Here is a 12,886-nt window from a genome sequence, read left to right as displayed (position 1 = left end):
GACCTATTAGCCGCAGAGTGCAAAAGCAATGTCTTTAAATGATGTCATATTTAAGATATTGTCTGGAAATGTTAATCTGCACCTCATGACCTCCATAACTTGTTTTAATTAAAGGTTCATTTTAAATAGTTTGGTCCAGAACCATGAGCAAAAGCCAACAAGACAGGATTATTAGAAGGCTATTTTGACTTTGGGTTAAACACTCTAACACTTAAATTATAATACTTTTTTATGACTGGTACTGTATGTGAGACTGTAAATTCCCTTTTGCTACAAAACACCTACAAATACGTTGACTTGGGAATAATTCCTATCAGTTTTTTTAATAAAGATTTTGAAACTGCTTAAAGGAATAGTCCACCGAAAAAGAAAATGCAATCAATTATAATTATAAATATAATTATTATTTAAAAAAAACATCTTCTGGTCCTTAGAAATCTTAGACCCTTTTTTAAACTTATTTCTCAAAAGATTTGAAAAAGTCATACATATGTTTTAAACGACACGGGGGTGAATAAATAATGACAAGATTTTTATTTTTGGGAGAACAATTCCTTTAATTTGTGTGTATTTTTTTATTTTACTGCAGTATTTTAAGGAAACATTTTCACAAATTAGAGTGCAATGAATAAAGGACAATAAAACATGTCATGCCATTGGTTGATTAGTTTAGGTTAATTAGGTTACTTACCTCAAATGTTAATAAATAAAAACATTTGTAGGTTTTTAAACAAGTGTAATATTTTTTGGATGACCCTGTTTGGATATTAGGGATGGAGACAGTGTGGAACTACTGCTCAACAGCGCCTCCTGTTTGGTGGAACAGCGTTACTGCAAGACAGACTGAATGAAATTTTAAACTACTGCTTAAAGCCTTTACTGTTGATGAGATTAAAACTTTCATCTTTGAGTCACACGCTTTTAAAATTAAAATTAAATGTGAGGAAATCGTTACAATATTTAAAACAACAAACAGAGCAGTACACTGAATAACTTCATAAACAATACTGAAAAACACTAGTAACTTTGTGCCGCATCAGAGGTATGTTAATGTCACTCGAACAAATAAATGTAGTTCATTAAAGTGAAAATGAAAGATGAAGCACTAGATGTGGGCAGTGATGTGATGCTGAGAACATCCCCACACCCACTAACTCCTGTCGATTTAATAAAAATCTGTAGGATTTAACAATCACTATTCATCAATCATGATGTAACATTATTGCGTATAATACATACATGTATATACAGGCTTGTTCAACTTGAACAGCAATGGAAATGATCATTTTTTATATTGCAGTATATTGTAATGTCTCAGTAATATAGTTCTCTCAGGTGAGAGTTTGATCTCATAGCTGATTCCAGAACAGCACGACTTTCATCTTTGATGTCACAGAACCTCAAGCTGTGAAGAACAACACCACACTCTTTAGTACACAAACTTTACTGATCATTTCATTCATCTTCATACTGTTCATTTGATCGTATCATGATTGTTTATTTATTTGCTAAGCAGTTGTGAACGAGAAACATAAAACTTGCACAGCTGGAAAAAGCAGTAGTTTAAAAGTGTTCAATACTGTACTGACACTAATGTACTGAAACATTTCTTTCACACGGAGACAAACTTACTCCAGTTTTTCCAGTTTACAGCAAGGATTCTCCAGTAGAGTAGAGATCAGCTTCACTCCTGAATATATCAGATAATTATCAGACAGATCCAGATGTCGCAGGTGTGAGGGGTTTGAACTCAGAGCTGAAGACAGAGCAACACAACCTTCATCTGTGATATTACACTTCCTCAACCTGTAGAGAACAGAGACACAGATAGATCAAATCTACAGTGAGTTGAATATGTTTCTCTTCTTGTGATATTTAGTGTTTATGTACATTTTTATTTTATTTTCATTGATGTGTGTTTGTTTTTTCATGAAACACATTGGTGAGATTTTAAAGTAAATGAACTAGTCTCTATGTTTATATTAATAGTAATCAAATTGGATTCTTTCTATCAGACATCACAACATTTTTTGTTATATGTGTCTCATTCTGAATGATTTTGAATAATGTTTATGAATAAAATTACGTTTCTGTTATCAAACACTAATACTAATCACTGAGATTTAAATGATACACTGTAAATCCATTACAGATGTTATGGTCTCCAGAGTCTCACTATAATCGTTATGTGATTTCTGTCTGAGCATCAGAGCATACTCTTACTCCAGTTTCTCCAGTTTACAGTGAGGATTCTCCAGGACAGTTGAGATCAGCTTCACTCCTGAATTTCCTGGAGAGTTATCAGACAGATTCAGTTCTCTCAGGTGTGATGGGTTTGATTTTAGAGCTGAAGTCAGAGCAGCACAACCTCCATCTGTGATAGAACAACGCTCCAACCTGTAAAGAACAGAGCCAAACAATTCGGTCTGTCAGTTCAGACACGCAGATGTGATGAATGATGATTCAGACTCTGAACTGAATCAGACATGAAGATGATCACAGTCATGATAAGTGTAAGACAGCAGGTCATGAGAAATTAAAAGTCTTTAAATGTGGACATCGTCTGTACTGTATTCAGGTGATCAGTCTCTATTTCTCTTACCACAAACTGCTGAGAAAGCTGCCCCTCATAGGCCGGACCCCCTCAACTGAACCCTCCTCATGACATCTGACCCCCTTTTTCAGTTTGCAGAAAATCACCACAGAAACATTCTTTCACTTAATGCACGGAAAACTGCAGGGCCAGACAGCATCCATGGACGCGTCCTCAGGACATGTGCTGGTGAGCTGGCATGGGTTTTGACAGACTTATTCAACCTGTTCCTAGGCTGAGCTACGGTGCCCACCTGCTTTAAGACTACTTCTATCGTGCCACTACCAAAAAACTCTCCCACAACAAGACTTAATGATTACCACACAATAGCGCTTACCTCCATCATCGCTGAGTGCTTTGAGCATCTCCCATCCACACTGGACCCTCACCAATTTGCTTACCGTGAGAACTGGTGGACGGAAGATGCAATTTCCATAGCGCTGCACTCTGCCCTCTCTCATTTGGACAATAACAACATTTTAGGCCAGAATGTTGTTCCTTGATTTTAGTTCAGCGTTCAACACTGGCATTCCATCCACGTTATCACCAAACTTAGAGACTTAGGTGTTAGTATTTCACTCTGCAATTGGCTATTGGATTTTCTGACCAACAGACCCCAGTTCATTTGGACCACCACTGCTCTTACTCCCTCATTCTTAATGGTGTACCACAGGGCTGTTTGCTGAGTCCTTTCTTCTTTTCCCTTTTCACTTACGTCTGCGATCCTGTACATGGCTCTTATATCATTGTCAAGTTTGCAGATGACACCACAGTGATCAGACTCGTCAAGAACAACGAGTCAGCCTACAGGGAGGAGGTGGACCGTCGGGCTGCATGGCGCACTGATAACAACCTGCTGCTCAATACTAAAAAACCCCAAAGAACTCATAGTAGACATCAGAAAGGAGAACAGTGATGCACCCATCCACATCAATGGAGAGGTGGTGGACTGTGTCACCAGCTTTAAATTCTTAGGGATTCACATCTTCAACGACCTTACATGGTCAACTAATAGCTCCACACTGGTCAAGAAGACCCATCAGCGCCTGTTCCTTCTAAGGACTCTGAAAAAGAACCATCTCTCTTCAGAAATTCTGGTGCACTTCTACCGATGTGCCATCGAGAGTATCCTGACCAACTGTATTACCATCTGGTATGGAAACTCTTTATCTGGTGCACTTCTACCGATGTGCCATCGAGAGTATCCTGACCAACTGTATTACCATCTGGTATGGAAACTCTTTATCAGTCTGGAAAGCACTGCAGAGGCTGGTGAAAACTGCCCAATGCATCGTTGGCGTGGCACTTCCAACCATGGAAGATATTTACAGGAAACGCTGTCGCAGGAAAGCACACAACATCATAAAAGACTTCTCCATCCCTGCTCATGGACTGTTTGACCTCCTACCCTCTGGGAGGCGTTACAGGAGCCTCTGGATCAGGACTAGCAGGTTCAAGAACAGCTTTCTTCCCTCAGCTGTTTCCATGCTAACATGAACTAACAATGAACAATAAGTTTAAAGCAACCACAGTTAAATATGAAATTGAGTCATTTTAAAAGATAATAGTTTTGTTAACAATTGTTAATGGACAATAAAATGATCAACTGCATTTAGATTTATGAATGTTGTAAGAACGTTTTCTATTGGTAGTTTATGTTAGTTAACGCATTCACTATTAACAAATAGAACCCTAATGTAAAGTACTGCCTGTTTAGTTTTATTCACTTATTTACTTATTTTTAGTTGTATTATCTACTAGTCATTAGTTGAAGGAAGAACAAAGAGAATGTTTTATTCAATCTTACATCAGTTTCTCCAGTTTACATTGAGGATTGTCCAGTAGAGTAGAGATTATCTTCAGTCCTGAATCTCTCAGATTATTATCAGACATATTCAGATGTGTCAGGTGTGAGGGGTTTGATCTCAGCGCTGAAGCCAGAGCAACACAACCTTCAGCTGTGATAGAACAACCACACAATCTGTGAAGAACAGAGACAAACACTTCAGTCACATACTATAGATAAGATTGGTAATATATACCAATGTAAACATCATTTGAAATATAACTGAAAACAGCATTTATGTGGCAAAGCCTCACCTGGACCGAACCCATTTCTATAGCCCTTCAAATTCAAAAAACCCCATAAAGACATAATGTGCTATTTTTATTTCCCCTAGGAAACACTTTATTTACCTAAAGTTATGCAATACCCATATCATCTGGTTCTAATGACTGACACTTATGACAATGACCAAATAATATTTATTAATATTATCTTTACGTATTTTACAGTGCTGCAGAATACTTGATTCAGACTGGTCAGTCATAACATTCCAAGGTATGTTAGATATTCCGCTATACCAACCACCTAAATCTAATCCAATTATTGCCTAATTAAAAACATTTATTTGAATATATTTACTAATAATTAAGGAATATTGCATGTTTATCATAAATGTGTGTCTAGGATGTTTTTGGTTGTAGGTTTGCATTAGTTACAAATTAGCTAATATTTCAAATTGTTACACTTTACACATGCCTTATTAACCAGCCGGTTGTTATCGCAAAATAAACCCCTTCAGTGTCATACAAGATCCTTCTCTTCGTCTTGGGGTCGTGATCACCCTGTCTGGGTTTATTCTGCAATAACAACCAGCTTTTTTATCATTCACTTCATAGTGGAAGAATGCTTGAAAAGGGTTTTGAAAGATTTATACAATCTGACCTGAGTGACGTCAGTTTACAGCGAGGATTCTCCAGTACAGTAGACATCAGCTTCACTCCTGAATCTCTCAGATTATTATAAGACAGATTCAGATCTGTCAGATGTGAGGGGTTTGATCTCAGCGCTGACGCCAGAGCAACACAACCTTCAGCTGTGATAGAACACCAACTTAACCTTTAATGAAAGGCAGTAAATGAAAACATAGTGGCTGAAAATTAAAAATAATGAATACAACACTGAAGAGTTTTGAGTTGTTGTTGAAGAACATACAGTCTTCCAAACAAAACAAAACTGTTGATAACACAATCTAGATAAACAGCTTCAAACTGTGATGTGAGATCTTTACACTTATCTGCTTATAATTCACACATCATATATACTGAAAAATTCACATCAAATCTCTGAAATAATTCAAAGAATTGCTATTGAAGCTATTTTACACCCACATCAGAGAAACAAGACCCTTGATACTCTTCTGTTCGACGAATTCGCTTCAATGTCCGGTGTGTCATTTTTTGGAGGATCTATTGACAGAAATGCAATATAATATACATAACTATGTCTTCAGAGGTGTATAAAGACCTTACATAATGAAGCTTTATGTTTTTATTTACAATCAGTCATTTCTATCTACATACACAGCGGGTCCCCTTGCATGGAATTCACCATGTTATTTCTATACTAGCTCTAAACGGACAAACTGCTCTACAGAGCGTGTTTCGTAAATATATTATCTCATTCTGCAAAGAAGCGAAAACGCGACCACCCTGTGTCAGCCACCGTAGTGCTTTGAAAGGGAGGGGGAGGGGTGGAGTGATCCGTTGGTTGCAATTTACAACCTCACCACTAGATGCCGCGAACTTTCATCCACTGGGCCTTTAAACAGCGAATTATCCAAATAAAATCATAATAATTAAAGTAATTGTATTATTATCTCAACAGTCAACTGATTGCTGTAAGTTTTACTCACTCAAGCTTTTTAGATTCTTTAATCACAGGCTGCAGTCTCACAAGAACCTCATCTGCTGTATTTTGTCCTCTAACAAATGTACTTAGATCAAATTCGTCCAAATGCTGCTCAGACATCAGCAACACAAAAACCAAAGCTGACCACTGTGAAGAGGAGAGTTTGGACTGCGCCACCGATCTAGATGTCACATAATGTTGAATCTCCTGAAGCAGTGAATCATCATTCAGTTCATTTAGACAGTGAAACAGATTGATGGATTTCTCTGGAGACAGATTCCTCTTGATCTTGTGTTTAATGTAGTCAATGGTTTCCTCTTTCTTGTACGAGCATCTTCTCATCTTTGTAAGTAGATCCCGTAAGAGAGTCTGGTTGGACTCTAGTGAGAGACCCAGAAGAAAACGCAGGAACAGGTCCAGATGTCCATTCTTGCTCTGTAAAGCTTCATCTACAGCTCTCTGATGCAGCTCAGATAGTAAAATCTCATTTTTTATCATATCCAAAATCTTAGAAAACAATCCGGGTTTAAACACATTTCTGTTGTTGTTTGTGAACGAGAGGTGAGCATAAAGAGCTGCGAGATGTTCCTGAATGCTCAGATGAACAAAGCAGTAAACTTTCCCCTGATACAAGCCAAACTCCTCTCTGAAGATCTGAGTGCACAATCCTGAGTACACTGATGCTTCTGCTACATCAATGCCACACTCTCTCAGGTCTTCATCATAGAAGATCACATTGCCTTTCACGAGCTGCTCAAAAGCCAGTTTGGCCAGTTTGAAGATCATGTCTTCATCATTCTTCTCATAGTCCTTCTGATGTTTGATGTGTGTCTGAACGATCAGGAAGTGTGTGTACATTTCAGTGAGAGTCTTGGGTATCTCTCCTTCACTCTCTGCTTCACTCAACATTCTCTCTAGAACGGTGGCTGAAATCCAGCAGAACACTGGGATGTGACACATGATGTACAGGCTCCTGGATGATTTGAGGTGTGATATGATCCTGTTGGCCAGACTCTCATCGCTGATTCTCTTGCTGAAGTATTCCTCCTTCTGTTTGTCAGTGAAGCCTCGTACCTCTGTGACTCGATCAACACACTCAGACGGGATGAGATCAGCTGCTGCTGGTCTGGAGATGATCCAGATGATAGCAGTGGGAAGCAGATTCCCCGCCATGAGGTTTGTCAGCATCACGTCTACCGAAGCCGATTCATTTACATCCAACAAACTCGGATTGTTGTGGAAGTTTAGATGTAGTCGACACTCGTCCAGACCATCAAAGATGAACAACACTTTATATTCACCACTGGAGATTTCTATTTCTTTTGTCTCAGGGAAGAAAAGATGAAGAAGATCTAAAAGACTGAGTGTTTTGTCCTGCATCAGATTCAGTTCTCTGAAAGGAAGTGGAAATATGAGGTGGACGTCCTGATTCGCTTTCCCTTCAGCCCAGTCCAGAATGAACTTCTGCACAGAGACAGTTTTTCCAATGCCAGCGACTCCTTTAGTCAGCACACGTCTGATGGGTTTGTATTGTGCGGGTAAAGGTTTAAAGATGTCACTGCATTTGATTGGTGTGTCCTCTGTTGCTGCTCTCCTGGATTGTGTCTCAATCTGTCTCACCTCATGTTCATCACTGATCTCTCCACTTTCACTCTCTGTGATGTAGAGCTCTGTGTAGATCTCATTTAGCAGTGTTGGGTTTCTCTGCTGTGATGTTCCCTCACACAAACACTCAAAGTTCTTCCTCAGATTTGATCTGAATATGTTGAGGACTTCAGTAAGATTAGACTTATGGCTGTAATATAATAATACCAAATATTTACATAAATTGTAGAAGTAAATGCAAAAAAATGGTACTATATAGTAGGTTGGTACTATATAGTAGGTTATTGGCTTATAATCAAAGGGGAAGCACTTTAAGTGCTATATAGAACCATATCTTGGTGCTTCAGGGGTACTTCAGTGGTTCTTCAGCGGTTCTTTGGGATGACTAAGGCGCTCTATAGAACCGCTGAAGAACCATACCGGGGCTTAATGGGTTCTTTATACAGAAGCGATGCTATATAGCACCTCAGTCATCCCAAAGAACCGTGGAAGAACCTCTAAAGAACCACTGAAGCAGAAAGATATGATTCTAGATAGCACGTAATGTGGTTCCCCTATGATTACGAGCCAAGAACCACTTTTAGTGCTATATAGCACCATTTTTTAGAGTGTATTTTTGTTGCGTCTTAAAACATTGGACATCAGCAGGTTTAATAAATGTGTTTGAGTATTGTGTGTAGCATCTCACAAAGCAAATCAAATCCTACAATTTACCTGAATCCAGCATTCACATCTTCATTAAAGTCTTGTGGTTGATGTTCCAACTTCCTACAGATGGGTTCTGTTACGAATGGTCTGGAGGTCAAACAAGAAAATCAACACAAGAGGCTTTTTGTCAATATCTTATATCTTTTAGTCACAGTATGTATACATTAGTGAATGTACATATTCGGGCACAATTGTAATACAATTAATCCTACTCTTTGTGGTTTTTTTTGAAGATTTACTGGATGTCAGCCAGTCACAGAAAGATTGCTTGTTTTTGATAATTGAATAATCAACATAATCTCATGGCAAAAACAGAATTATTTTACAAGGTGGCTAATTTTGGCTAATTCGTATGAAATCGTATGATCTCGTACATTTTAGTAGGATTTGCTTTCGCGCCAGTGACATTAAGTTTAGGGGAAGTGTTATGGGTGGGGCTTCAGTATTGCTTTTTTGCTAGTAATCGTACGTTTTTGTACGTTTCACAGCGTACGAATTCATACGAATTAACCATCTCGTAAAATAGTTATGAATTCCCGTGAGATCAGGTTGGAATAATTCTACCCACTTTTACGCATTACAGGTGTGTTTACATATGTTGTGTGCAATAAAGTATCTTCATACTGTGTAAAAAGTCATTCTACAATGATATTTTATATAAAGGTTATACCTGAAAGCAGGGCTTGTACTAAATTTGAGTGGCACATCTATAGACTCGTCACTCTTCATAGACACACAGCTGATGTCAGGTGAGACTGATCTCTTTTGATGAACTGAACTATAACACAACAGATTACAGTTAATCCTGTCGTGAATCGCTGCTTTTGAAGGAATGTGTCTGTGATTGAACAGATTATGTGTTTTAAATATTTGTATGAGAAACACTGTGTTAAAAATAACAAAGAAAAATAGACGTGAAGTATTTTAAATATCTTTAAAAAAAATTCAATGCAAAAATGCTAAATACAATTTAGTTTACTAAATTTTTTTATTTACTAAATACATATGTTATAGAGATTTATTTCATATACCTGAGAGCGGGGCTTGTATGTCCATGACTAAATTTGAGTGGCACATCTATAGACGAGTCACTCTTCATAGACACACAACTGATGTCAGATGAGTCTGATCTCTTCTGATGAACTGAACTATAAAACACAATAGATTTAATACTTTAGTTACAGTAATTATTGCTCATTTTTTACTATTATAAAGGATTCCTTATTTACACATAAAGGGGGCCAAATTGAAAACAAAGACTGGACAAGGAAACTGTTTTCTTTTTCAATAATTAAAATAATATTTAATTAGAAAGTACCTGCATCCTGTACAGAAACCTCCATCTGGGGATGTTTGTGTTTCGTTCATGAAGGAACTGCAAAAGAGGTGAATCTGATATACACAAGAGACACTGAATCAAAATGACATACAGACATTCACAAAGTGAATAAACAGCCATTATAATTCAGATTAATAATTCCTGAGTGTTCAAGAAACGACTGTTTCACACTTCAACTAACTACACAATATTAGCTACTCACATTAACACAATATTAACACACAAAGTGTGTTTCTTTCGGAGAATAACACACAGAACAACCAAGAAACAAATGAAGAGGTCAGATGCAAAAGACTCTGGTGCTGTACTGACATTTTATTTAAAAAATATATATTTTTATCAGGCTCTGGTTTATACATTAAAAGTTATTTCACTTTGTTGGCAAAGAGGACATATTCATTGCCATTAAATTGAAATCACTCATCAATAACATATTCGTTCTGAATTTAAAATATATTATTAAAATATTTATTTGCAATCATCTGAACTCTTCAAATATGAAAGAAAGAAACGGTCTTTTGGAGAAAGAATGAGGAAGTAAAAAGCGTAAAAAACACTCAGCTGAGTTTCACGTTCTTCAAATCCTCCAACGTTTACACCAAATAAATACCTACATATGCTTTTATAAAGAATTATAATAAACTTTTGATACTCCACATAGCTAACGTTATATATCGACTTTACCTGCTTAAAATGTCAGAAGATAAACAATAAACATTTTCTTTCACTTCCCCTTCAGTCACAGTCAGATGAACTGTGTAAATTATGATTTCTTCACGTGCTCTCGGAATTATCGGAAATGTGAGTTGCGGAATTAAAAATTGTACATGAACGCCCTCTGATGTCGCGTTTCCCACTGGAAAGTTGGGAAATAATTTTGAAACCCGAGTTCCCGAGATGGGCGGGCCTTACACAATCAACGTGGCGGATGGGAGAAGGATCTCTACTGTGACAGAAAAGATTGATTAGTTTTTCCGCAGCAGCTTCATTGTCTTGTCGTAAAAACAGTACATATTTACATATATGAATAACCGTTTGAAGCATACTGTATGTTTTATACACTGCGAAAATAGCGTATTTCACCAATATTCCAGAATAGCTGAACTAGTAAAACTATACAGTAGGATGTACGGTTGAAAACTATTATTACCATATAACATTTCCCATGAATCTGGCGTCCTCCAGTCTTTCCGACAACAAACACCTGAACACAACCAGCTCGGAATCATGACATCACAAGTAGGAATTATCAAATTTACGACAGCACGTGAAGGGTGCATTACTTGCCCAATGTTCAGAAGCAGCACAGTCAAAACAGGATCGCCTTCCGGTCTTTATGAATTTATCTGAGATGAGAGATCAATTTATATCACCATCATCATTAACAATCTGTAATGTATACAATGCTTCAACATTGCCGATGTTAATGGTTAATTAATTTGCGAAATAAAAAAGTATTAATTCTAATAATACTTTATACACCTGACCTCATTTATCTTGATGTTATTTGTAAACTAAAGTATAATATATGTTTTAATCAATATTTGTCATATCTGCACAAACTGGGTTAATGACAAAACCTTTCATATATTTTTACTGTTTAACAGTTCAAATGTCTGTTTCTGCATTATGACCGGATGATGGCGATATTCGCGTTTTTAAATAAAGATCAAATTAACCTTTCAGGATTTGTTACCAGTCATGTCGTGTATAGATCTTTTAGTATGTGAGTTATGTGTGGAATAAACCAAATATAACAAATGCATATGAGGGGCAATGTTTATTATTCTGCTTAAAAATATTAAAAATGCCTGTGGACATCATACATGATTTTCCTCACTGTAATTTATCACAGGTGAAAACCTCATTTAAGCACAAGATCAGAGTTATATTAGTCATATCAGAAATTTGATTTTTCTCTTATTATAAATAAAATACAATAGACTAGTACAAGCATACACATGCGTGTCAGTTGTGTATCATTTATTATCTTGTTCATTATGACTATAATAATGTCAGATGATAATGATGTCTGCAAGAATGCAACAAAGGGTGATGTAAAGATAATGTAGATGTAATATACAGATGAGTTCCTTGAACGTTTGTTACTTTGTCTACTCTTCAAGTATACTTGTAACTTGTGTATTTATGAAATATTGCTACAATAAAAAAATCCATAAGGTGGCACTTAAAATTAGAGGTCTATACAAACAAAATTTTATCAATTTGGCTGACTTTTGCAAATAACTTTGTTATTATGTGTCAAATTCTGGACAGGTGGCTTGAAGAGGTCTTTAAAGATAGACGCAATTGCTAAACTTACCACCACCATTTATTCTCACCCATAAACAGTTCATATCTCTAACAGCGAATTCAGCTTTCAGCTTTTAGATTCAGCGTTTTAGTTAAGATTCTATCTAAACACAACATTTGTGGACTTGTATAAATGTGGTAGGCTAATGGCCATAAGGTGGTTCCAAGAAAGCGAGTGGATGACACTGCAAAACAATTTGTCAAACAAAAATCAATCAATCTGACAGCACGATCAAACACATAAAAGAAGGGGAGGGCTTTGACAACATCGGCAATACAGAACACACACACATACTGTGAATTTATTTTAACGCTTACATTGGGGAGAGCTGCAACTTTCAACCAAACCACTGTTTCTTTACAGTTCAGATTTGTCTGTAAGCATATTTGGGCATATTTGCGTAACCAACACAAATGATTTTAAAATAATTCTTTAATTTAGCCATTTTTGGTCATTGTTATTTCATGTTTAAAATGTCACCACAGACCTCCCCCTAACACCCCCCCCCTCCTCCCCCAATGTATGGCGTTATGGATTTTTCCCAGTTTTTCTAGTTACTGGAATTAAGATTTTTTTTAAGTGAAAATATAATATTTTACATTGAACAGATCAATTGAGTAATTTTAGAAGTAA

At 36.8% G+C, this 12,886-nt stretch overlaps 1 protein-coding gene across 5 annotated transcripts; it reads right to left on the bottom strand.

Moving 5' to 3' along the window:
• Window positions 1-547: 547 nt before the first annotated feature.
• On the bottom strand, window positions 548-11,149 carry LOC130547228 (NLR family CARD domain-containing protein 3-like). Of its 5 annotated transcripts, XM_057322997.1 has the most exons (12): window positions 11,090-11,149; window positions 10,624-10,885; window positions 9,919-9,992; window positions 9,632-9,748; window positions 9,271-9,378; window positions 8,607-8,687; window positions 6,292-8,082; window positions 5,322-5,495; window positions 4,401-4,574; window positions 2,224-2,397; window positions 1,633-1,806; window positions 548-1,405 (listed from the first exon to the last, which is right to left on the bottom strand). In XM_057322997.1, the coding sequence occupies exons 3-12, from the start codon at window positions 9,966-9,968 to the stop codon at window positions 1,315-1,317; spliced, it is 2,934 nt and encodes a 977-aa protein (XP_057178980.1). In that variant the 5' UTR covers window positions 9,969-9,992; window positions 10,624-10,885; window positions 11,090-11,149; the 3' UTR covers window positions 548-1,314. The 5 variants fall into 5 exon arrangements, with proteins under 5 accessions (XP_057178980.1, XP_057178979.1, XP_057178981.1 ...); XM_057322996.1 differs by having other exon boundaries at window positions 10,624-11,109; XM_057322998.1 differs by lacking the exon at window positions 9,271-9,378 and having other exon boundaries at window positions 10,624-11,109.
• Window positions 11,150-12,886: the final 1,737 nt, after the last annotated feature.

The sequence above is a fragment of the Triplophysa rosa genome, linkage group LG23 (genome assembly GCF_024868665.1).
Source record: "Triplophysa rosa linkage group LG23, Trosa_1v2, whole genome shotgun sequence".
In the NCBI taxonomy this organism is placed as follows: domain Eukaryota; kingdom Metazoa; phylum Chordata; class Actinopteri; order Cypriniformes; family Nemacheilidae; genus Triplophysa; species Triplophysa rosa.
This window is presented reverse-complemented; position numbering and strand designations above follow the sequence as displayed.

Bases quoted from the DNA above. Each gene is read 5' to 3' on its own strand.
- LOC130547228 (XM_057322997.1), bottom strand. From the start codon at position 9,968: ATGAACGAAACACAAACATCCCCAGATGGAGGTTTCTGTACAGGATGC. The intron at 8,688-9,270 runs GTATAACCTTTA...TTTGACCTCCAG, and splicing joins AGTACAAGCCCTGCTTTCAG to ACCATTCGTAACAGAACCCA. The intron at 1,807-2,223 runs GTAAGAGTATGC...TGTTCTCTACAG, and splicing joins TGTAAACTGGAGAAACTGGA to GTTGAGGAAGTGTAATATCA.